This window comes from Prionailurus viverrinus, chromosome C1, assembly GCF_022837055.1.
Source record: "Prionailurus viverrinus isolate Anna chromosome C1, UM_Priviv_1.0, whole genome shotgun sequence".
Taxonomy (NCBI): domain Eukaryota; kingdom Metazoa; phylum Chordata; class Mammalia; order Carnivora; family Felidae; genus Prionailurus; species Prionailurus viverrinus.
The window spans coordinates 142210891-142232107 of record NC_062568.1 but is presented as its reverse complement, the minus strand read 5'-3'; the positions used below and the strand labels follow the sequence as shown (position 1 = coordinate 142232107).

The 21217-nt window shown below is 44.3% G+C and overlaps 2 protein-coding genes across 19 annotated transcripts in view; one reads left to right on the top strand and one right to left on the bottom strand.

Moving 5' to 3' along the window:
• DDAH1 (dimethylarginine dimethylaminohydrolase 1) overlaps positions 1-17265 on the bottom strand; it is a 244319-nt gene extending 227054 nt beyond the window's left edge. For 7 of the 17 annotated variants that reach the window (XM_047869783.1, XM_047869791.1, XM_047869792.1 and 4 more), the window contains exons 1-2: positions 13664-13957; positions 13080-13226 (exon numbers count right to left, since the gene is read on the bottom strand). The gene's annotated coding sequence lies outside the window, so the exon portion shown is untranslated. Of the gene's footprint in view, positions 1-13079; positions 13377-13461; positions 13643-13663; positions 13958-14268; positions 14402-14955; positions 15150-16759; positions 17133-17161 lie in introns of those variants that run through there. The other 10 variants (XM_047869776.1, XM_047869782.1, XM_047869779.1 and 7 more) reach the window with 10 other exon arrangements.
• Positions 17266-17590: 325 nt separating this feature from the next.
• CCN1 (cellular communication network factor 1) lies at positions 17591-20556 on the top strand. 2 transcript variants are annotated; one of them, XM_047873428.1, is made up of 5 exons: positions 17592-17916; positions 18217-18430; positions 18780-19136; positions 19268-19479; positions 19597-20556. In XM_047873428.1, the coding sequence occupies exons 1-5, from the start codon at positions 17854-17856 to the stop codon at positions 19897-19899; spliced, it is 1149 nt and encodes a 382-aa protein (XP_047729384.1). In that variant the 5' UTR covers positions 17592-17853; the 3' UTR covers positions 19900-20556. The 2 variants fall into 2 exon arrangements, with proteins under 2 accessions (XP_047729383.1, XP_047729384.1); XM_047873427.1 differs by having other exon boundaries at positions 17591-17916; positions 19268-20556.
• The last annotated feature ends 661 nt before the right edge of the window (positions 20557-21217 follow it).

Here is a 21217-nt window from a genome sequence, read left to right as displayed (position 1 = left end):
AGCCTGGAACCTGCTTCGGATTCTGTGTCTCCCTCTCTTCCCTGCACCCCCTCCTCCCGCTCTGCTCATGCTTATGCTCTGTCTCTCAGTCTGTCTCTGTCTCAAACATTAAAAAAAATATATATGTATATATATATACATATATATGTATATATACATGTAAATATATATGTATATATACATATATATGTATATATACATGTAAATATATATGTATATATAAATATATAAATATAAATATATAAAATTTAATGATATATATACACATATATATACATATGTGTATATATATCATTAAATTATATATATAATATATATTATTATATATGTATTATATATATATACACATATATGTGTATATATCATTAAAAAATATATATATGTGTATACACACACACACACACACATATATATATATGTATATGTATATATATATATAAATGAAGAAGAAGAAATGTTTCTGTTATGGATTGAATTGTGTCCCCCCAAAGGATATGTTAAAACGCTAGCTCCTGGTACCTGTGAATGTGACCTTATTTGATGTGGGGTGATTACAGAGTGCTATGGACTGAATTCTTGAATGTTTATGTCCCCCATCCCCACAAATTCATGTTGAAGCCTAGATTGCCAATGTGGGTGATATTGGGAAATGGGGCCAATGGGAGGGAACTAAGCCATAAAGGTGGAGACCTCATGAATGGGATCAGTGCCCTTATAAGAAGAGATGAGAGATGAATACCTTCCTGCTCTCTTTGCTGGGAGGATACAGTGAAGACAGTTATCTGCAAACCAGGAATGGTGCTCTCACCAGACACTGGGTCTCTTGGGACCTTCAACTTGGAATTCCTAGCCTCCAGAACTGTGATTAATAAATGTTTGTTTTTAAGCTACCCTGTCTATGATATTCTGTTACAGCACCCTGAACTAAGACACAGATGTAATCAAGTTAAAATGAGATTATACTGGATTAGGGTGGACCCTAATGCAATGACTGGTACCTTTATAAGAAGAGGAAATTTGGACACAGACATAGGCACACCGGGGAGAAGCCATGTGAAGATGAAAGCAGAGATTGGGGTTATGCATCTAAAGCTGAGGAACAGTGAGGATTGCAGCCAACCACCAAAAGCTAGAAGAGGCAAGGAAGAGTCTTTGGAAGGAGCATGGCACTGCTGACCCCTTGGTTTTGGACTTCAAGCCTACAGAACTGTGAGAGAATAAATTTATATTGTTTTAAGTCATCTAGTTTATGATACTCTGCTACAGCAGCCCTAGGGAACCAATAAAGTTTCTTCAGCAAAATTCCAGCTGCAGAACTTCCATTTTGTGCTAAAATGGAGAAACAATGGCCATATTTACTTTACTACCTGCAACAGATAATAAAACTAGACAAAATGTATGATGAAACAACATTTTGTAGACATTGGACATCAAACAGTACAGTCTAGTGATTGTTTAGAGTGGGAAAATAAGAGATGAGACCTATAATCAACCCAGCTAACTGCCTAAAAAGAATATCCAGACTGGCAGGGGAACCCAGTCAGAGTCCAGCAGTCTCCCTGAGTTGATCAGACAGAGGTAGGTGTATAGGGAAGCCAAAGTGTCTACAGAATATAGTGCAGAGCACTGGACAGGGAAGAGCTGCACAGAGAAAGCCTCAGAGATCTGAAAAGCACAGCCTTGGTGTCATCAACCAAGTACTGAATGGTGCATTCAGGTGAGGAAACTATTCCAAGGCTGGGGAAAGAACTGCCTAAAAGGAGTGGAAGGAACAATTATGGGAACAAACATAGAACTGGGAATAGTTTCTGTTTTTACCAGCTAGAGTGAAAAACTTCTTGTCAGGGGACATCAGTTGAAGTACACAGAAAGGGTTAGCTTCAGTGGTGGAGACAAATTCAGCCTAGCCTAAATGCAGCTCTCATCCCTAACAAAGCTTACAAATAAGACTTGAAAGGATCCAATTGTTTCCAAGTAATCTATGGTCTAGAACAAAATCTGAGAATATTTTTAGGAATATAAATATATTTAGCATCCAAGAAGATAAAATTCACAATGCCTGACATCCAATCAAAAATTGTCAGGCTTTCAAATAAGCAGGAAAATAGGATCTGTGTTGAAGAGAAAAATAATTCAGTAGAAACAGACCCAGGATTGACACATAATGATAGAATTCATAGAGAAGAACATTAAAAGAGTTATAACTACATCCCATATATTCAACAAGGTCAGGTCACAAAAAGGTTAACTATGCTCTGTAGCTACATGGAAGATATTTTAAAAGACCCAAATCAAGCTTCTAGAACTGAAAATAGAATGTCTCAGATGAAAAGTACAATAAATGTAAAAATAATACAAAAATGTGATTAACAGATTATATGTCTTTCAGGAAACATTAACAAACTTGACATATAGCATTAAAAAATATCTAGAATGAAACACACAGAGGAATAAAAGACTAAAATAAAATAGACTTCCACTGAGTTGGTAAAAAATTCAAGTGACGTAATATGGAGTCTCCTAAATGCAGAGGGGGAGTGTGGTGACACCAAAAAAATATTTGAGGAAATAATGGCTGAAAAATTTTTCCAAATTTAATGAAAATTATAAATGCACAGATCCAAGAAATCCAAGCACAAGAAACATAAGAAAACTACACAAGGCACCTTACAAATTGCTTAAAACTAGTGATAAACAGAAAATTCGTAAAAGCAGCCACAGCAATGATACATTACATAGAGAAGAATAAAGATAAGAATGTCAGAAGACTTCTCATCAGAAACAACACAAGCCACAGCAATGAGATATCTTTTAATGAAAGAAAAGACTGCCAACATAGAAGTCCAATATCCAGTGCAAATAACTTTCAAACATGAAGATAAAATACACAAATGAGTACATGAAACAACTGGTAAAAACTGAGTAAGGTCAGTAGTCTAGTTAACAGTACTGTATTCATGTGAATTTCCTGGTTTTATTGTACTCCAGTTATAAGCTGCCACCATTGGAGAAAGCTCAGTAAAAAGTTCATGGGACTCACTCTAGTACTATTTTTGCAATTTCCTGGAGTCAACATTATTTCAAAATAAAAAAGCTAAGAAAATGAAAATTCAACAACTTCTTTTTTAGATACACAAAAGCTGAGAGACTTGATCACCAGCACACCTGCACAAGAAACATTAAAAGAAGTGCTTCAGGGAGAACTGCTGCAATGTCATAAGGTACTTATGCTGTATGCGAAACAGTATCAAATCACTTGAAGGTAGACTGTGATAAATTTAAAACATATACTGTGATCCCAAAAGCAACCACTGAAATGAAACAACAAAAAGTTATAGCCCATAAGCCAATGAAAGGAGTAAAGTAGAATTATCTAAAAAAATTTAGTCTGAAAAAGGAAGAAAAAGTTGAAAATAAAGACAAAGAATAGATGGGACACGTAGAGAAGAGCAAGATGACAGATTAATCCCAACTGTATTAATAATCACATTAAGTGTGAATGGTCTAAACACCTCAATTAAAAGATAGAGACCTCAGGGGCATCTGGTGGCACAGTCAGTTAAGTGTCTGACTTTGGCTCAGGTCATGATCTCATAGTTCATGGGTTGGAGCCCCGCGTTGGGCTCTGTGCTGACAGCTCTGAGCCTGGAGCCTGCTTCAGATTCCGTGTCTTCCTCTCTCTCTGCCCCTCCCCTGCTAGTGCTCTCTCTCTCTCTCTCAAAAATGAAATAAACATTAAAAAAATAATAAAAGATAGATACCTGCTACATTGGATAAACAAGCAAAACAAGAAACCCACTTTAAATGTAAAGACACACATGGATTAAAAGTAAGAGATGAAAAAATATAGCATGCTAACAACTAATGAAAAGAAGGCTGGAGTTGGGAGTAGATTTCAGAGCAAAGAATATTATTAGGGATAAAGAGAATGTATTAGTGTTCTCCAGAGAGACCAAACCAAGAGGAGATATACATATAAATAGGTACAGATAGAAGATGTAATAATTGTAATATACATTACATAAATATGTATGAAAAAGAAGTGTATATAAAATATATAATAAAGTATATTATAAGAAATTGGCTCATAGGAGTATGGAGGCTGACAAGTCCCAAGATCTGCAGTTGGCAAGCTGGAGCCCCAGGAGAGCTGATGGTGGAGTTCTGCTCCCAAGGCCAGCAGGCTCAAGAGCCAGGGAGAACAGATGTTTCAGTTCAAGTCCAAAGACAGGAAAAAAAAAAAAAAGATATTCCCAGCTTAAAGGCACTCAGGTAGTAGGAGGAATTTCTTCTTACTCAGCCTTTGGTCCTATTTAGACCTTCAAGGGATTGGATGAACCCCACGCACACTGGGGAGAACAATCTGCTTTACTCCGTCTACCAATTCAAATGTTACTCATATCCAAAAACACCTTCACAGACACCCAGAATAATGTTTGACCAAATATCTTGGAACTCCATGGCTTAATCAAGTTGATACATAAAATTAACTATCACAGAAGGTCATTTCATAATTAGAGAGGGGTCAATTTATCAAGAGCATTTAGCAATCCTTAATGTTTATGCACCTAATAACAGATGTGTAAAATACATCAAACAAAACCTGACAGAAAATCCATAAGTGCAGTTGGTGATTTCAATACTCTTCTTTTAATTACCCAAAGAGTAGGTAGACAAAAATCAGTGTGATTATAGAACACTTGCACATCACTATCACACCACATAACCTAATTGACATTTATGGAACACTCTGTCCACAGCAGCATAGGTATTCTTTTCAAGATAGACTATATTCTGGGCCAAAAACTAGTCTCAAAATATTTAAGAACATTCAAGTCTTAAACATAGTTTATTTTCTGACTACAATTAAACTAAACTCAAAATAAGTAACATAATATTACTTGAAAAATATCCAAATAGTTGGGTAACACTTTTAAATAACCCAGAAGTCAAAAAGAAATCAAAAAGGAAATTAGAAAGTCCTTTGAACTGAATGAAAATAACAGCACAACATATCAAAATTTGTGGGATGCAGCTGAAGCGGGATTAGAGAGAAATCTAGAGTGCTAAATGCTTACAATAGAAAGAAAAAAAAAAATCTTTAGATCAGTGACCTCAGCCTCCACATTAAGAAACTTGACAAATAAGAGAAAACTAAAGCCAAAGAAAACAGAAGAAAGGAAATAATGCCAGATGGCAAGTCACAAACAATAGTGGAATCAAATTAAACAGTTTTCTAAAATGTCACCAAATGTAATAGAATCCTGGAGTACAGTCCTCTTACCCAATATGCCCTCCCTTCTTGTCCACTCCCATTGTGGTCAACTGCCTAAGAAAAAGGCTTCAAAGAACTGGCCTTATGTTTCAAACTATGTAACAGAAATCTTTAGATTCACCATGCACCATTTCAGCCAAGGCCAAGAATTAATTTACATATCCACTTGTTATCATTAGAACACCAGAAGACACAAGTTTACGCAAAAGGCTATAAACACCTGGACAGCTTACCAACCAAAAGTGGAAAGGTACTCAAGACAAAAATATCCAACCCTTTGTTAAGGAGAGAGTGTTAGGGGACTCCCAAGGCTTATGCTGATACTATATCATAAGCATAGTCAATTAAGTTCAAGCAGAGAAAAATATAGTTTGTTCTTCCAAGTTTGCAGAGGAAGCACTGGGAATTCCAAGAGCAACACCGTCCAGTGCAATAAGAAAACCTCATCCCTAGCATGGGTCCATGTTCAGACAGAGATCCAGAAGAGATTGTGCCCATTGTACCTTCAAGAAAAGACTTACTACATAGTATTTACACACACATTATTTAGGCATGCCCTCACAGCTCTAGCCTGTATTGTCCTCAAAGTCAGGAACCACGCTTTTGTATCCCCAAAACCTACCACAGTGCAATCGATCATTAATGATTTAATAAATGTCCATTTATTTATTTATTTGCTTATTTATTTATTTAGAGCACAAGCAGGGGAGAGGGAGAGAATCCCAAGCATGCTCCACGCTCAACACAGAGCTCAACTTGGGGCTGGATTCCACGATCCTGGGATCATGATCCTAGCTGAAATCAAGAGTCAGAGGCTCAACCGACTGAGCCACCCAACTGCCCCAATAAATGTCCTTTAAAAGGCAAGCACAAACAAAAAAGTTATAACCCAGTGTGATAGCCTAGAGACTTAGAAAACAAAACAAGGCTTCAGATCCAAGTTGAAACCAAAGGACAGAGGCTTATTATCTCTTTTCTGAGTCCAATTAGATTTTAAAAACATTTAAAAAATGGATTTGTTTCCAGCCTTCAGTGAGAGGTTGGGTGGGACTGGGTTTTATCTGACCCAGTCTGCCCATCCTTTTCCCACAGTGCTCTGGAAGAAAGCAGAGAGCGATGACTCACCAGTTGGCACAATTCTTAGTTCCTATGTACTGACACCAAATTGTGTTCCAAAAGAGAGGCGTTTACAAAGGATTAAAACCTGGATGCCCGGGCCCTGGAATGTGGTTCACGTTATAAGCTTTCCAGCGTGGTGCTAAATTAACTGCACTTGGTTCCAGATGGTTAATGACTCATAAGTGGAGAGGTGACTTCAAGTGGAAATTGTCTCAATTCTTATTTATGCCACTTCAGAAGTCTTCCCTGAGTTTGCCCCCATTCCCATCCTCATCCCTACCTCCCTCTGTGGCCCGTGCTTTCAGGGTTGAAGCCCTTGCAAACAAACAGCCCAGCTGTGAAAGTAGGTCCTTTCTGGTCACCTTTCCTGGACTGAGAGTAAAGCATTTCTCTATTCAAAATAGCAGAAAGATGACCTAGAAGGTGGAGAAAGCCCAGAGGAAAGAAAGGTGAATGAAATCCAGATTAATTGTGGTAACAGGAAAAGAAAATGAATCCATGGGAATGTCATAATTCACTATGATTTTCTCATTTCAACTCTCCCATCCTTACCTTCCCCAACACAGGAGCACGTGAATGTGTGTGAGCAAATATGCCTCAGTGTATTGGCCCAGGACCTTCTTCATATAGTCATCTAGCTTCCTTCTGAGTTTCCACTCTCTTTGTATTTGTTCTTTCTGTTACCTTTTATTGTTACCATCTTGCCTTTACGGAGCCTGTATTGCACTGTATTGCAGCCTTTGCCATGGCACTTCTCTTCTGTCTTTAAAAAAATTTTTTTAATGTTTCTTTTTAAGAGAGCAAGACAGACAGAGCGTGAGCCCGGGAGGGGCAGAGAGAGAGACACACATAGAACATGAAGCAGGCTCCAGGCTCTGAGCTGTCAGCACAGAGCTTTTAGCGGGGCTCAAACTCCCAGACCACGAGATCATGACCTGAGCTGAAGTCAGACACTTAACCCACTGAACCATGCAGGTGACCTCCCTCTGTCTCTCAAAGACAGAATCCCTAAATCATATTTCCATCATTATTTCTCATTAAACTCCACACACATCCTTTGGAACTTGTCATCTGTCCCCAGATAGGAGAAATCACATATCACATACCTCTAAATCATTCTACACAGTGCTAAGCAGGGAAGCAAATGTACGTGAAGGTTAATGTCACCATGCTTGCTCTCTGATTTTAACGATGTGGTGTTAATGTCGACAAGATGGTAATGATCTCGTTCACTTTAGTCTGTACCTCCTTTTAGAAGCTAGACTCACCAGTGGCTCAAAGACTTCAACATCAATAAACATGAAAGTGCTAAGAGAAAGGGAAAGGCTGGCTCTATGAAGGGGAGGTAGTAATAATATAAGAAAACAGAGAAGGAGCAAACACTCATACAGGGAATGGAAATTCAGGGAGTCAGGACAGTGCAGCAGAAATGTAGAAACGGTACAGGTTTTGGAGTCACACAGGACTGGGTCAGAATGCTTGTTTGGTCACATCCTAACTGTCTGATCTTGGGCAAGTTGCTTAACTTCTCTGAACGCCCACTTACTAAGCTTAGAAAGATGTTAAAATGTTCACCTTAGAGGATTTTCTTGAACATTAAAGATAACCTTTAAGGCAGTTGGCTCCTGTCAGGTGTCCTGTAAATGTCAGTTCCCTTCCCTCCCCTCTCAGAAAAAAAGATTCATAGTGATAAGAATATCTAACAGCACCCAAAGGGTTGCTCTTGTTTGTAATCAATGCATTTTAAGAGGCTCATCTTCAGGTTCCCACTTTTAGGTGTTAGCTAATGTCTCACGAAGATGTGCATGTTTTCTGCAATTGCCAGCTTCAAAGGGAATGTGGATGTTAGTGCCTGTGCATAACTGTGCCTGATCCCTCCCAGCCATGAAAATTTACAGACTGAACAAGTCCTCACATCTTTAAAGGGTGGGATTCTAAATTAGACATCCCTTGTTTGTATCCCCAAAGGAATTTGGGTGCACTGTACCTAGAGCACCAATTACTGTATTGTATTACTTTTTTTAATGTTTATTATTTTTGAGAGAGAGAGAGAGAGAGAGAGAGCGCATGAGCAAGGGAGGGGTACAGAGAGAGAGGGGATAGAATCTGAAGCAGGCTCCAGGCTCTGAGCTGTCAGCACACAGACTGATGCAGGGCTCGAACTCACAGACTGTGAGATCATGACCTGAGCTGAAGTCGGACATTTAACCCACTGAGCCATCCAGAGGCCCCAATCAATGTATTGTATTATTTGCATAAACATCCACATCTCTCCCAGGCTGTGAGAGCCATGATGACAAAGTCTAGATATTCTTCTTCTTTGTATCGCCACCTAGCACAAAGTCTGGCATGCATACCGTATTTATAGGATTGACCTGAACTATCAATCTTCTGGATCTGCAGTGTTTTGGTATATAGTCTACACCTTCTAATTCCCCAGTGGTCTTTCCCAGGGTCTCAGAAATTCAAGCACTGAACACATATTATCTTTGTCCATTAAGAATTGACTGTTTAGGTGATCAAAGTACAAACTCCCAGTTATAAAATAAATAAATCCTGGAGATATCATGTACAGCATGGTAACTATAGTTAATACTACCGTGTTGTATATTTCAAAGTTGCTAAGAGAGATCTTACAAGCTCACCTCACAAGAAAGAAAACTGTAACTATATGTGTTGGTGGGTGTTACCTATACATATATGTTGTGGTGATCATTTCCCAATATATACAAATATTGAATCTTTATGTTGTACACCTGAAACTAATATAAAGCCATACGTCAATTGTATCTCAGTTTTAAAAGAATGAAAGAAAAAAGAAACTACAAAAAAGATTGTTGAAAAACAGTGGGGTTTCTTGTTGTTTTGTCTTGTTTTTGTTTTTTGAAAGCTAAAGCCTACTCAAAGGAAAGGGGGTTCAAGATTTTTTGTTAAATGCCTAGGACTAGCGTCAAACTGCTCTTTGCTTTTTACTTATTGTCATAATGTTGGGCACCCCACCCCACCCTCATATCCAAGGCTGAGAGACACTTTGTGCAAGTCTCAGAGATACAGGGTGTTCGCAGTGGGTGCCTGGAGGGCTCTGTGCTTAGTAACTGTTGGAGGGTGACCAATGGTTGTGAGCGGGAGCAGGTCTGTCTGCCTCCAGTAACAAAACTGATGGTGATGACTAAGTTACAGTAGAAATATCTCTCAATCTCTGAGTTCCTCCTTTGTCCTGACACATCTCTTTTTCTTCAGAGGAAATAGGAGCAAGCTTAGGCAAGGGGCTGTGTGTGGAGGGAACCCTCTTTTATTGTTTAACTCATTCATCACCAGCCTCTCATGAAGAAACTGGGGCCCACAATTACTGAAAACCAAATAAACCCAAGACACACTTAGAAATACATTTAAAGGGGCGCCTGGGTGGCTCAGTCGGTTGAGCGACTGACTTCGGCTCAGGTCATGATCTCACAGTTTGTGAGTTTGAGCCCCACGTCGGGCTCTGTGCTGACAGCTCAGAACCTGGAGCCTGCTTCGGATTCTGTGTCTCCCTCTCTCTGCCCCTCCCCCACTCATGCTCTGTCTCTCTGTCTCAGAAATAAATAAACATTAAAAAAAAAAAAAGAAAAGAAATACATTTAAGTAACAACCACAGTCAGTTGTTAATGGGAAGTCAAGAAGTTGAGGGCAAGTTTCTACACTTTTAGGTGGGTTTCACAGAAGGCAAACCCCATGTTCTCCCTCAAAAGAAAAGCCTTTAGAAACAGACACTCTGCTCTCCCTCGATAGCTCTGTGCCCTTTCACCAGTTACTGACTCTAGCTAAGCCTCAGTTTTCTCATCATTTAAACGGACCTAAGATGGAATACTATAGCCAACAAGGTTATAAACATTAGATAAAATCACTAACTCAGCTATATGTATCAACTCCCTAGTGTTTGGCAGGTAAAACCCAGACCCATAGGTATAACTATCCCCATGGCTCCTGTATGCTGAGGCCAAGTGTCAGCTGGCATTACTCCTCAGGCATGGTGTTTTGTATCTGGCTGGTTCCTGGACCACTTGAGTGCACGATTCCTGAGCTGGGGCAATCCCATTATTTTTTATAGGAGAGGAAACCAAGGCCAAAAGCCCCTCAGCTCACTATCGCCTGTAGGCAAATTTGATATTCCATGATAGGCAAAGCCTGGGCGCTTTCTTAAATGGTCACTGGGGCTCCAGTGCAAGCCAGAAAACTGGGCTGCATGGGTTTTTTTAAATCACTTCATCTATATACCACTTATCAAATGTTTTTACAGCTTGAGTTCATCTAGTTTAAAGAATGCAGAATATTCTCTAGGGAATAAGACTAGCTCATTCTATGCTAATTGTAGTAAAAGTGAAGGTAATGATGGGGCTTAGCAGTAGCAGTAATTGGAATTTATTAGGCACTTACTATGTGCCAAGCATCCTGCTGAGCATTAAACATGTCTTACGTCTTATTTCACATAATCAGCCCCACAGCCAGAATGCTCCTTTTCATTTAATCTTTGGACCTGCAAAAAGTTGGCAAGAATAAATTGCTTCAATTTCTCTGTAGGATCTATCTGTGTGCTCAAGTACTGTGCCCAAATCAAACCTTTTCTAAATTCTGAATGTGGTATGTGCGGTTTTAAGTGGGTAATTAGGAGACAGGTTATCTCTGGAAATAAAACACAAGAGGAGAAGGTTAATTCTTAATCACCTAAATCTGGAGCCATTTGATAGTGATTTATAATACATATCATATTGCTCAATCATGTTTAGAAGATGGGTTGCAGGGTGGAGTGGGAGAGGTGCCTTCTAGTCCGTTCCAACAAAATGTTTCTGTGTTACCACAAAATAAGTTCTGTAAGGTAAGGGGGTTAGAAATGCCTGGCTTCCTGTGGACAGATGCCAGGTGGAAGAAATAAACAGATATAGTTCCCATTGGATACAGATGCCCTAAAAAAAAAAAAAGTGTTTCCTATTATGCTGCCAAGGCAATGCCAGCGGCTTACAACATAAATTCAGGGGGAGAAGAAAGGGAGATCCAGTAGTGTTTGGAAGTAAAGTAGAAAATAAGAAAAAGACACATTCCAATTTTGTTGATAAAGTATAAACTCCTACAACTGAGTTAAGTGGCAGCCCTTATTTTTTAAGTAAATGAAAGTCCAGTCAGTCTAACAATTAATGGAGCCCAGGGTGCTATTATCTGATGTTTTTTTGAATGGCTGGGGGTAACAGAATGCTGGAGCAGGACAGGCTCTAGGGTCATTCATCTTAGAGATCACAACTGGCAGGGCCCAGACATTGCCTTCCTTGATTTGCCTAGGATTAACTTAGACGGAGTTTTAACTTAGATTAACTGTTTTAATTAATTGCCAACATGTAAAAAATTAAAGGACTTTACAGAAAAATCCAGATCCCTGGTATCTTTTAAAAAATGAGAAAATGGGCAAACACTGGACCTACATTTTCACCTATCAACTTCTCAGCACCCCCAAGGTTGGTCCCCACTATCACCATGGTTCCTCGACGCTGAGGCCAAGTATCAGCTACCACAAATCCCTGAAACATCATTTTTTTACCTGGCTGATCCCTGTGAGCCCTGTAGTGCACATACCCTGAGCCAGGGCAACCCCATTATTTTATAGATGATGAAACCAAGGCAAAGCCTCACATGGCTCCTGACTGCCAGAGTCCCAGTGTTATAACAGGTAAGGCCATTTGTAGAAGGTCCCAGCAGACCTGCTGCCAGTTCCCTAAAGGAATCCTGTAGTCCAGACACACTAGGTGTACCATCGTCATGCATGGTCAAGACCCTGTTCCCTCTGTCTCAAATGTCCTTCAGATTCTTGCTCATCTTGTGCTCGCTTCGGCAGCACATATACAGATTCTTGCTCATCCTTTCAGACTCCAAGTATTTCCACCCTCACTCCCCATGCAGAGACGTGTCCACACAGTACTTTGTACCTACTTCAGCAACAGACTGCAGAATCCTCCAGGGGAACATCAATGTTAAAGTGTTCTTTTTGATGTCACTAATTCCTACCACAGTGCCATGACACATCATGAGCTCTGAATAAATCCAGGGTTCAATGGAAATAAACAATTTGTCCTCAGATATATAGATAAATATACTCATGATGTATAATGCAAAAAACAGGTTCATAGCATATTCAGCCCATAAGGAACACTCAGACTGATGAACAATCAAGTAAGTGACCTTGAAAACTTTATCTCTGTGACAAATGCAATTTCTACCAGCGAAAGCCTTCTTCCAGACGTTGAGACTCCTTGATCAATGTGGCTTGTGAGATATCAGAAGAACCCCAAAGGTCCTAGATGTCTTTCCCACTAGCCTGCCAAGGTGCTTAAAAGCATACTACATGAACGTATGTGCATTAAGGCTTCTCCCATTAAAATGCAACACCCCTTCCCCTCCCCTCCTCAGAGGTTACCATAGCTTCAGTTAATTTATCAACTATTTTTCTATCCGATGCATTTATCCTGGAATATCTGGGTAAGTTGTGATAGAGTTAAATAAAGGTAAAGTTCTAGGAAAGGGGACAGGCCTGAATGCCTGAAGGAAGTGATGGGGAACAGGCAGTATGCACAATGTTTAAGTACAAGGCTTGTTGGAACCAAGACGCCTGGGCCCAATTCTGCTACCTCCCAGGTGAGTGTCTTGGTGAGTCACTTACCTTCTGTGCCTCCATTTCTTTAGAGAGAAAATGGTGTTAACAAGAAGATCTGCTTCAATGGGGCACTGGTGAATTAAATGAGTCAACATACAGGAGTCATTCAAAACGGTGCCTGACTTAGAGTGGTACTGTTTGCTTCTGTCATTACTAGGAGAGAATGGCAAGAGATTTAGCTCTGAAAGGGGTTGCTCCCGTTCTACCACCTACTGGTCTCCTTTCCCAATTTATACTGATGAAGGGTACAAGGTCTAGAGAGGATGGACAGCTTACCGAAGGCTGCAGGCTAGTGGACGCCAGAGCCAGGACTTCCCCTCCAGGGATCCGCCCCCCCCCCACCCCCAACCCCCCCCCCCCCCCCCCCTCCGCCTAGGAATTTACTGACGAGGAAGAGAGGAAGGGGCTGTGGAAGACCCAAAGAAACCGAGAGGCGAGCTCTAGCTACCCTCCTTTCTAGAGATAATAGGACCCAGGCCTTCCGGACTTCTCTCCAGAGTCGATTCCACGTCTCTCTCTCGGGTGGGCTCGAAGCCTGAGCAAACGCCACCCTCTGACACACAAGCCCACACCCCCGCGCCTGGGCGTACCCTTTAAGTCTGGCACAACGCAGCAACTCGCTGCCCCGCTGGGAGGAAGAGTCAACAGTGGGGTGGACGGGAAAAGTGACATAATCGGGCCGCGGCGCCCTCTGCGCCAGCCTCCCACGCAGCGCGGGCTGGGCCTCGGCCCTCGCCGGGGTGCGGGCTGGGGCTGGGCCTGGGCCGCGGCGGTCTCCCGCGCGCGCTCGATCCCGCGCCCGCCGCGCCTGAGACCCCGCGGCCGGAGGCCCAGGCACTCAGCAGCAGCGCGGCGGCCGCGCCGTCGCCGGACCCGCTCCCAGTGCCGCCGCCGCCGCCCCCCGGAGCTGGATGACGGAGTCCTGAAAGACTTTCACCAAATATGGGCCGGGGCTGGAAACGTCCTGCGGCGGCGCGCGCCGGAAACCTCGAGTCCTGCCCTCCGCGGCGACTCAGGGCGCGCGGGCCGGGCAGCCGGCAGGGGGCGGCGGGCAGCGAGCGGCCTGGTGCGCGGACCGCCCCAGCCCGGGTCCCCCAGCCGCGTGGACCCCGCACCCGGTCTCCGCAGCGGTCCCGGGGCAGCCGAGGCCCTCCCCGCGCGCCAGCCGTCCAGTTCCCGCGGTCAGCCGGATTACCTGTGGCGCTCCCTGCCATCACTCCCCAGGGTGGGGGTGGGGGAACGCGGCGGGGTGGAAGGGATGGCCCGGCGGCGCCACCTTAAAGCCGGCCTTTCGTCGTCACCACAAATTGTCCTGTTCATTCAAGTGGCTGTAACAGGTGTAAGTTGTGAGCCTGGGTGTGCGGGCGAGAGCACCTGACTAGGAGAGCACACGCACGCACATGCACACGGCTATTAGAAGCACTCCTAACCGTCCAAGGCTGTGGTTCTCAGGACCACCAGCCGCAGCGTCACCTGCGTACTTGTTAGAAATGTAGCTAATAAGAAATTCTGGGGTAGGGCCCAGCAATCAGTCTTTTAATCAGTCCACCAGGTGATTCTGAGACACGCCAAAGTTTGAGAACCACTGGTCTAGGGCTAGGAAACCGGAGTCGTCAGTTTTAGGGTGATTCTTATTCTCAGTTGCCGCCAGACAGTGAGCCCTTCTTTTGGTGACCTAAAATTCCCTGGCAGCAGCGAGTGAGAGATGTCCCCATCAGCTCAAACCTGGGAGCTGCTGAAGACAACAAGCAGCTCCTTCTCTGTGCCTTGCAGCACAAGGAAACAAGGCGGCCCGTTATTCCATCATGGGGTGCGCATGCAGGGAGGGAGTGAGGAAAAAGAGCAAAAGAAACATGCAGAATTAGCATCCGAAGACACTTACCCATAAACATTTGCACATTTTCCTCTAATCTGTCAACGTGAACTGATCTGTAGCCCTGAGCGAAGAAGGCGAGAAGGCGACGGGACGTCTGGGGTTTCTGGACCGTCCTGAAGCCGGACGTGAGGAGCTGCTGTTCCTCTGGTCCGATGCCGTCGTTTACTAGCAGGCGCACCAGGACACAGTATATGGAAAGGCTGTGCACATAGGTTGCTCCAGTCTCTCCCTCTCCCCCACCTCCTGGCCCGGTTTGCTCCAGCCCCCCCCACCCCCCCACCCCAACATACTCGCAGCTTTAAATGGGCGGCTGATGGTAAGGTTCTCTAAGTTTCTCCTCCAGGGCAAACTCATCCTCCAAGATTCCCCAACTGAAGCCCAGACACAAACCCACACACCCTTGTTAGAAAACTTTAATCTGATTTTTAAAGGAATCTCTGGAATGGCCTGTGTTTCAAAGCTGTGCGGCAGACTGAATCTCTTTGCATATCTCCCGTCCCCCTCAATAAAGGAGCAAGCAAGGTATATACACTGGCCAGTTGGATCATCCATTGTAATTTTATTTTAAATCATGATAGACAGATTGCGTGAAAAACAAGGAATTCCAAAGAATTTCCTGCTTTGGGAACAGAAATTAAGTCTATATTTAACAACATTTGAAGCTGTCAAGAATGCTTTGTGGTTGGATAACAGAGGCAGAAAAATGTTAAAAACGCAGGCTACTGCTATACCCAAATATGGAAATATTGTTACGTCTGGTGTCTGATTCACCATCTGGAAATACTTACAACCATGAAGTCAAATAGAAAAGACTCCACAACAGAAGCCAGGAACACTCCTCTCCATTCTCTCCCCACGACCTCCTCCCACCCTGTACTGCGCCTACTCACCCCCATCCCCAGTCACTTCATTAAGAGGGAAACGATAATGAAGATTTAACGCAAGAAAAAAACGTTTTCTAAGTAATAATGGATGGACTGTCTTGAGTACCAAGTAGGGCCCAGATTTTCCTCTTTATTTGCATAACACCTGACAAGTCCTGAAAAGTAAGCCATGCACCCCAAACCCTCCAACAAAGCCTTAGAGATCCTACTCCCACAAGCCAAAGCCTCTTAGACTTATGAAAGGGCACTTTTGAATGAATGAAACTTAACTCTTTCCTGCCACAGTTCTCTTTATTGGATAATGTTTTCATTGCAATAGCTTCTCATTGTACTTATCAGAGTAATTCACAGAAAAGTTGGCACTGAGGGACTTCTTAAGCAAGACTGCTAAATTGTGAAGAACAGCCCTAACACATTAGAAAGGACGAAAAGTTCTAGAGCACGTATAAAAGACTGGCATAATTACTTTGTGTTTTTATTAACATTGCACAAGAATATAGTTTTTGAAACTTTGAGGGAGAATTTATCAGTAACACTAATGATACTGATAATGTTAAAGCAAACAGTGTGGGGGGTCTTCTACGGCATGTGTTGCAGGTAAAACAGGATCTTAAATTCTGCTAACAGTTTTATTACAGAACAGTATATCCGAAAATCTCGTATTCCTCGGTACTTGGCTAGAAAAGCATTGCAATCCATTTGAAATGGGAGGCTTCTAAGTGGTCCCAAGGAAAAGTGTTAAAAACCCCACGAAACTTTTAGCTTTAGACCCAATGGGCCCAACGGTGCTGGAATCTGGTTTGGCATTGCAGTATATACAGGTGATGATCTCAGGACAAATTACTGCAAGGTGGTCCCCTCTGCTTTTGGCTGGCTGCTTAGTTAGCAACGCCTCCCGACCGGGGAGGGAGGCTGGAAGGGCTTACCCTGTCTCCCGCATCCGTGAGGAAGTAGAAGTCAGCCTCCCGGAGAACTCCCTGCGTTTGTTTCCTCTCGGACTTCCAACCCAGGCAGTGGGCTGGAACTAAAGTGGGAACCTCCAAAAACAAACAAGTACGACATACCAAAAAAGGGAGGGGGGGCGGAAGGGGGAAGACCTCTGCCTGGGAATCTGCCAGACGGTGGGGGAAGCTGATTCCACCCCCCCCCCCCATTCATAAATGCCACTGCGGGTATTAATTTGCAATACACTTAACTTGGCTAATAAACACCATACCAAAGCTGGGACTTGATTCGAGCATGCCTCTATGAAATCCACAAATAGACTCCTGGCTCACAGACACACTCCCCCTCCCCGTTCGCCTCTCCATAGATAACTTGACTCTCACCTTCTTTGTAAACAAGCAAACAGCTCGCTGCCTTCCCGGGTGAGGGCTTCCAAGGCTGCCCGGTCAACTCGGCATCACCAAACAAAACCACTTTTGTTCCTCCCTCCCAGGTCCTCCCACCCTCCCAGTCCAGGCAAAGTTTTGAACTCGCCCCCCCTTGCCCCTTCCACCACCATCACCACCATCACGCCAGAAAGAGCCCTCCCAATCGAAGTCATTATTTAAAGTGGAAAAAACGGTAGATTGTTTTCTAGACGGGCCCAGGACAAAAAAAAAAAAAAAAAGGTGCAACGGAGCCAGGGGAGGCGCTTGGCAGCAGCCCGCGCCAACCAGCATTCCTGAGATGTTTGAGAATTCTGGAACGCGCAGACAGAGCCGACGTCACTGCAACACGCGGCGCCGCGGCCGGCCCGTATAAAAGGCGGGCTCTGGACGCTTGGGCAGACCGCGAGCGAGAGCGCCCCCGAGCAGCACCCGCGCCCTTCGCGCCTCCTCGGGAAGGACCTCAAGAGAAGGACGCTTGCAGCCCGCTCGCCGCCCCAGCCCTCGCCCTCCTGCCACCGGGCCCGCCACCCCGCCGCACGGGCCGGAGCCTGTCCCGTCTCCCGGATCCACGCACCAGACCTCGACTGCTGCGCACCCGTGTATCGGCGTCTTTGCTTCCGCGCTCGTCCGGACTCCTGCGCGCCACAATGAGCTCCCGCACCGCCAGGACGCTCGCCTTCGCCGTCACCCTTCTCCACTTGGCCAGGCTGGTGAGTTCTTTTGCCTCCGCTTCCCCATCCGCTCTTCCAGGCCCTTCCCCTTTCCCCAGATTGCACCCCGCAGAGAAAACTAAACTAAAAAGTTCGGGGGCGTTTCGGGTTAGCTCTTTCTTCAAACCCCCCTGGAGACGCGTCGGGGGGCCTGCTGGCAGCCGCAGCCACCAAGGGTGGCCGGGTTGGACGGGATCAGAGACCCCCTGCGGACAGGGTCGGAGGAACCCTCCCTTCTCTGGGCTCGTCTGCTAACCGCGCCGAGTCTCACGCGTGCCTTGTCCCCCCACCCCCCTCCAGGCGCTCTCCACCTGCCCCGCCGCCTGCCACTGCCCCCAGGAGGCGCCCAAGTGCGCCCCGGGAGTCGGGCTGGTCCGGGACGGCTGCGGCTGCTGTAAGGTCTGCGCCAAGCAGCTCAACGAGGACTGCAGCAAAATGCAGCCCTGCGACCACACCAAGGGGCTGGAATGCAATTTCGGCGCCAGTTCCACCGCTCCGAAGGGGATCTGCAGAGGTAAGATGCTTGTGGTTTGGCCCCTTTAAAAAAATAATAGTCCCCGTAGTCCAGAAGTTTAGTAATTTTGAGACCATGTATGGTGATGCTTTGTTGTTGGTAGCTTGGCAGAAAGGCACATGATTTCAGCAGTCTGGAATGCAATTCAGTGTGTCTGGGCCCAACGAAAAGCGCATACGGAAAAGTGATTCCTGACTAACTTATTGTTCTGGTCTGGAGTCCCCGAGGAATTGTAGGGAACTTTACCATAAATTGAATTTAACAGCAGAAAATATGTATGAGTTTCAGGCCGTGGTTGGGAATCTTAACTTTATCCTCTTTTCCCTTTCTCTTTCGGTGCTCTTTGCAGCTCAATCAGAGGGCAGACCCTGTGAATATAACTCCAGAATCTACCAGAATGGGGAAAGTTTCCAGCCCAACTGTAAACATCAGTGCACATGTATCGACGGCGCTGTGGGCTGCATTCCTCTGTGTCCCCAAGAACTCTCTCTCCCCAACTTGGGCTGTCCCAACCCCCGGCTAGTCAAAGTGACCGGGCAGTGCTGTGAGGAGTGGGTCTGTGACGAGGATGGTGCCAAGGACCCCGCGGACGACCGGGATGGCCTCCTGGGCAAGGGGCTGGCATTTGATGCCTCGGAGGTGGAGTTAACCAGGAACAATGAATTAATTGCAGTTGGAAAAGGCGGCTCCCTGAAGCGGCTCCCAGGTAAGTTGAGACTGAGCCTGAAAGACCTTGTACTGAAATACACTCCTAGTTTGAAGCTTTGTAGAAACGACTCCTTGAGTCTGTTGGTGTCATTATGCCTCTGAGAAATTTTCCCTCTTGTTTGTCTCTAGCGTTTGGAATGGAACCTCGAATCCTATACAACCCTTCTTTACATGGCCAGAAATGTATCGTTCAAACAACTTCATGGTCCCAGTGCTCCAAGACCTGTGGAACTGGTATCTCCACACGAGTTACCAATGACAACCTTGAATGCCGCCTGGTGAAGGAAACCCGGATTTGTGAAGTGCGGCCTTGTGGACAGCAGATGTACAGCAGCCTGAAAGTAAGTTCCGGTGGTGCTTGTTGGAGACTGTTGCCTGGCAGCTGGGCGAGATGTGAACCTCTCTTCCGAGACAGAGAAACACTGTTCCTAACTCTCCTTCTTTCCTCTTTCTTACAGAAGGGCAAGAAATGCAGCAAGACCAAGAAATCCCCCGAACCAGTCAAGTTTACTTATGCTGGATGTTCGAGTGTGAAGAAATACCGGCCCAAGTATTGCGGCTCGTGCGTGGACGGCCGCTGCTGCACGCCCCAGCAGACCAGGACTGTGAAGATGCGCTTCCGTTGCGAAGATGGGGAGACGTTTTCCAAGAACGTCATGATGATCCAGTCCTGCAAGTGCACCTACAACTGCCCGCATGCCAACGAGGCGGTGTTTCCCTTCTACAGGCTGTTCAATGACATTCACAAATTTAGGGACTAAATGCCACCTGGGTTTCCAGCGTGAGGGTGAACAAACGAGGGGGGAGAAGAGTGCCAGAATCACAGAGATATGGGTGGGGGCGGTGGGGGTGAGGGACTCATTGTAGAAGGGATGCATTGCTCATTCTTGAGTAGTATTAAGGTATTTTGAAACTGCCAGGTGTGCTGGTGCAGATGGACGGACACTAATGCAGCCACGACGGGAGAATACTTTGCTTCATAATACTGGAGCCCACGTTACTGCTTCATTTTGGAGCTTGTGCTGTTGATGACGTTCTGTTTTCTGTTTGTAAATTATTTGGTAAGCATATTTTTCTCTAGGCTTTTTTTCCTTTTGGTTCTACAATTGTTAAAAAAAAAAAAAGATTAGTTGATCAGTTAAAGCCTTCATCTTTTGAAAGAAGTAAATGGGAGGGGGTGCCATCCCTTCCTGAAGGGGACACTCTGTGAGTGACCGGGAGAGGCAGCTATCTGCACTCTAAACTGCAAACAGAAATCAGGTGTTTTAAGACTGAATGTTTTTATTTATCGAAATGTAGCTTTTGGGGAGGGAAGGGAAATGTAATACTGGAATAATTTGTAAATGATTTTAATTTTATATTCAGTGAAAAGAATTTATTTATGGAATTAATCATTTAATAAAGAAATATTTACCTAATATCTGAGTGTGTGGCATTCAATATTTTCAGAGACTATCCAAAGTCATTGGCAAAAGCTTAGTGTATTATGCATTCTTTCGATTATTCAACCAGGACTACTTGAGTGCCTACTTTGTGCCAGGAACTGTTCTAGGAGCTTGGGATAAGAGCAGGGAACTAACCTACAAAAGTAAGACAATGACTGCTTTTATCTTCAGTTGAGAAAAATCTCTGCATGTAAAGTAATCTGTTTTTAAAACATGTTGAACACTAGGCATCCTAGGAAGCACAAGGAATCTGAAGCTAAATTTGTGATTTAAATAGTAATGCTTTATGGGGCGCCTGGGTGGCTCAGTTGGATAAGCATCGGGCTTGGGCTCAGGTCATGATCTCATGGTTCCTGGGTTTGAGCCCCGCGTTGGGCTCTGTGCTGGTAGCTCAGAGCCTGGATCCTGCTTCTGATTCTGTGTATCCCTCTCTCTCTCTCTGTCCCTCTCCCGCTCATACTCTCTCTCTCTCAAAAATAAACATTGAAAAAATAAAAAAAATAATAATGCTTTATTTTCATAAGAATTCAAAGCCTAAGGGTCTCCATCACTCCATCATTGTAAGGTGGGTATAGTAGGGTCACTTATCATTTAAATTACTAGGTTATTATGCTTGTCACCTTGGAAGAAGAGA

Bases quoted from the DNA above. Each gene is read 5' to 3' on its own strand.
- CCN1 (XM_047873427.1), top strand. From the start codon at position 17,854: ATGAGCTCCCGCACCGCCAGGACGCTCGCCTTCGCCGTCACCCTTCTC. The intron at 17,917-18,216 runs GTGAGTTCTTTT...ACCCCCCTCCAG, and splicing joins TTCTCCACTTGGCCAGGCTG to GCGCTCTCCACCTGCCCCGC. The intron at 19,137-19,267 runs GTAAGTTGAGAC...GTTTGTCTCTAG, and splicing joins CTCCCTGAAGCGGCTCCCAG to CGTTTGGAATGGAACCTCGA.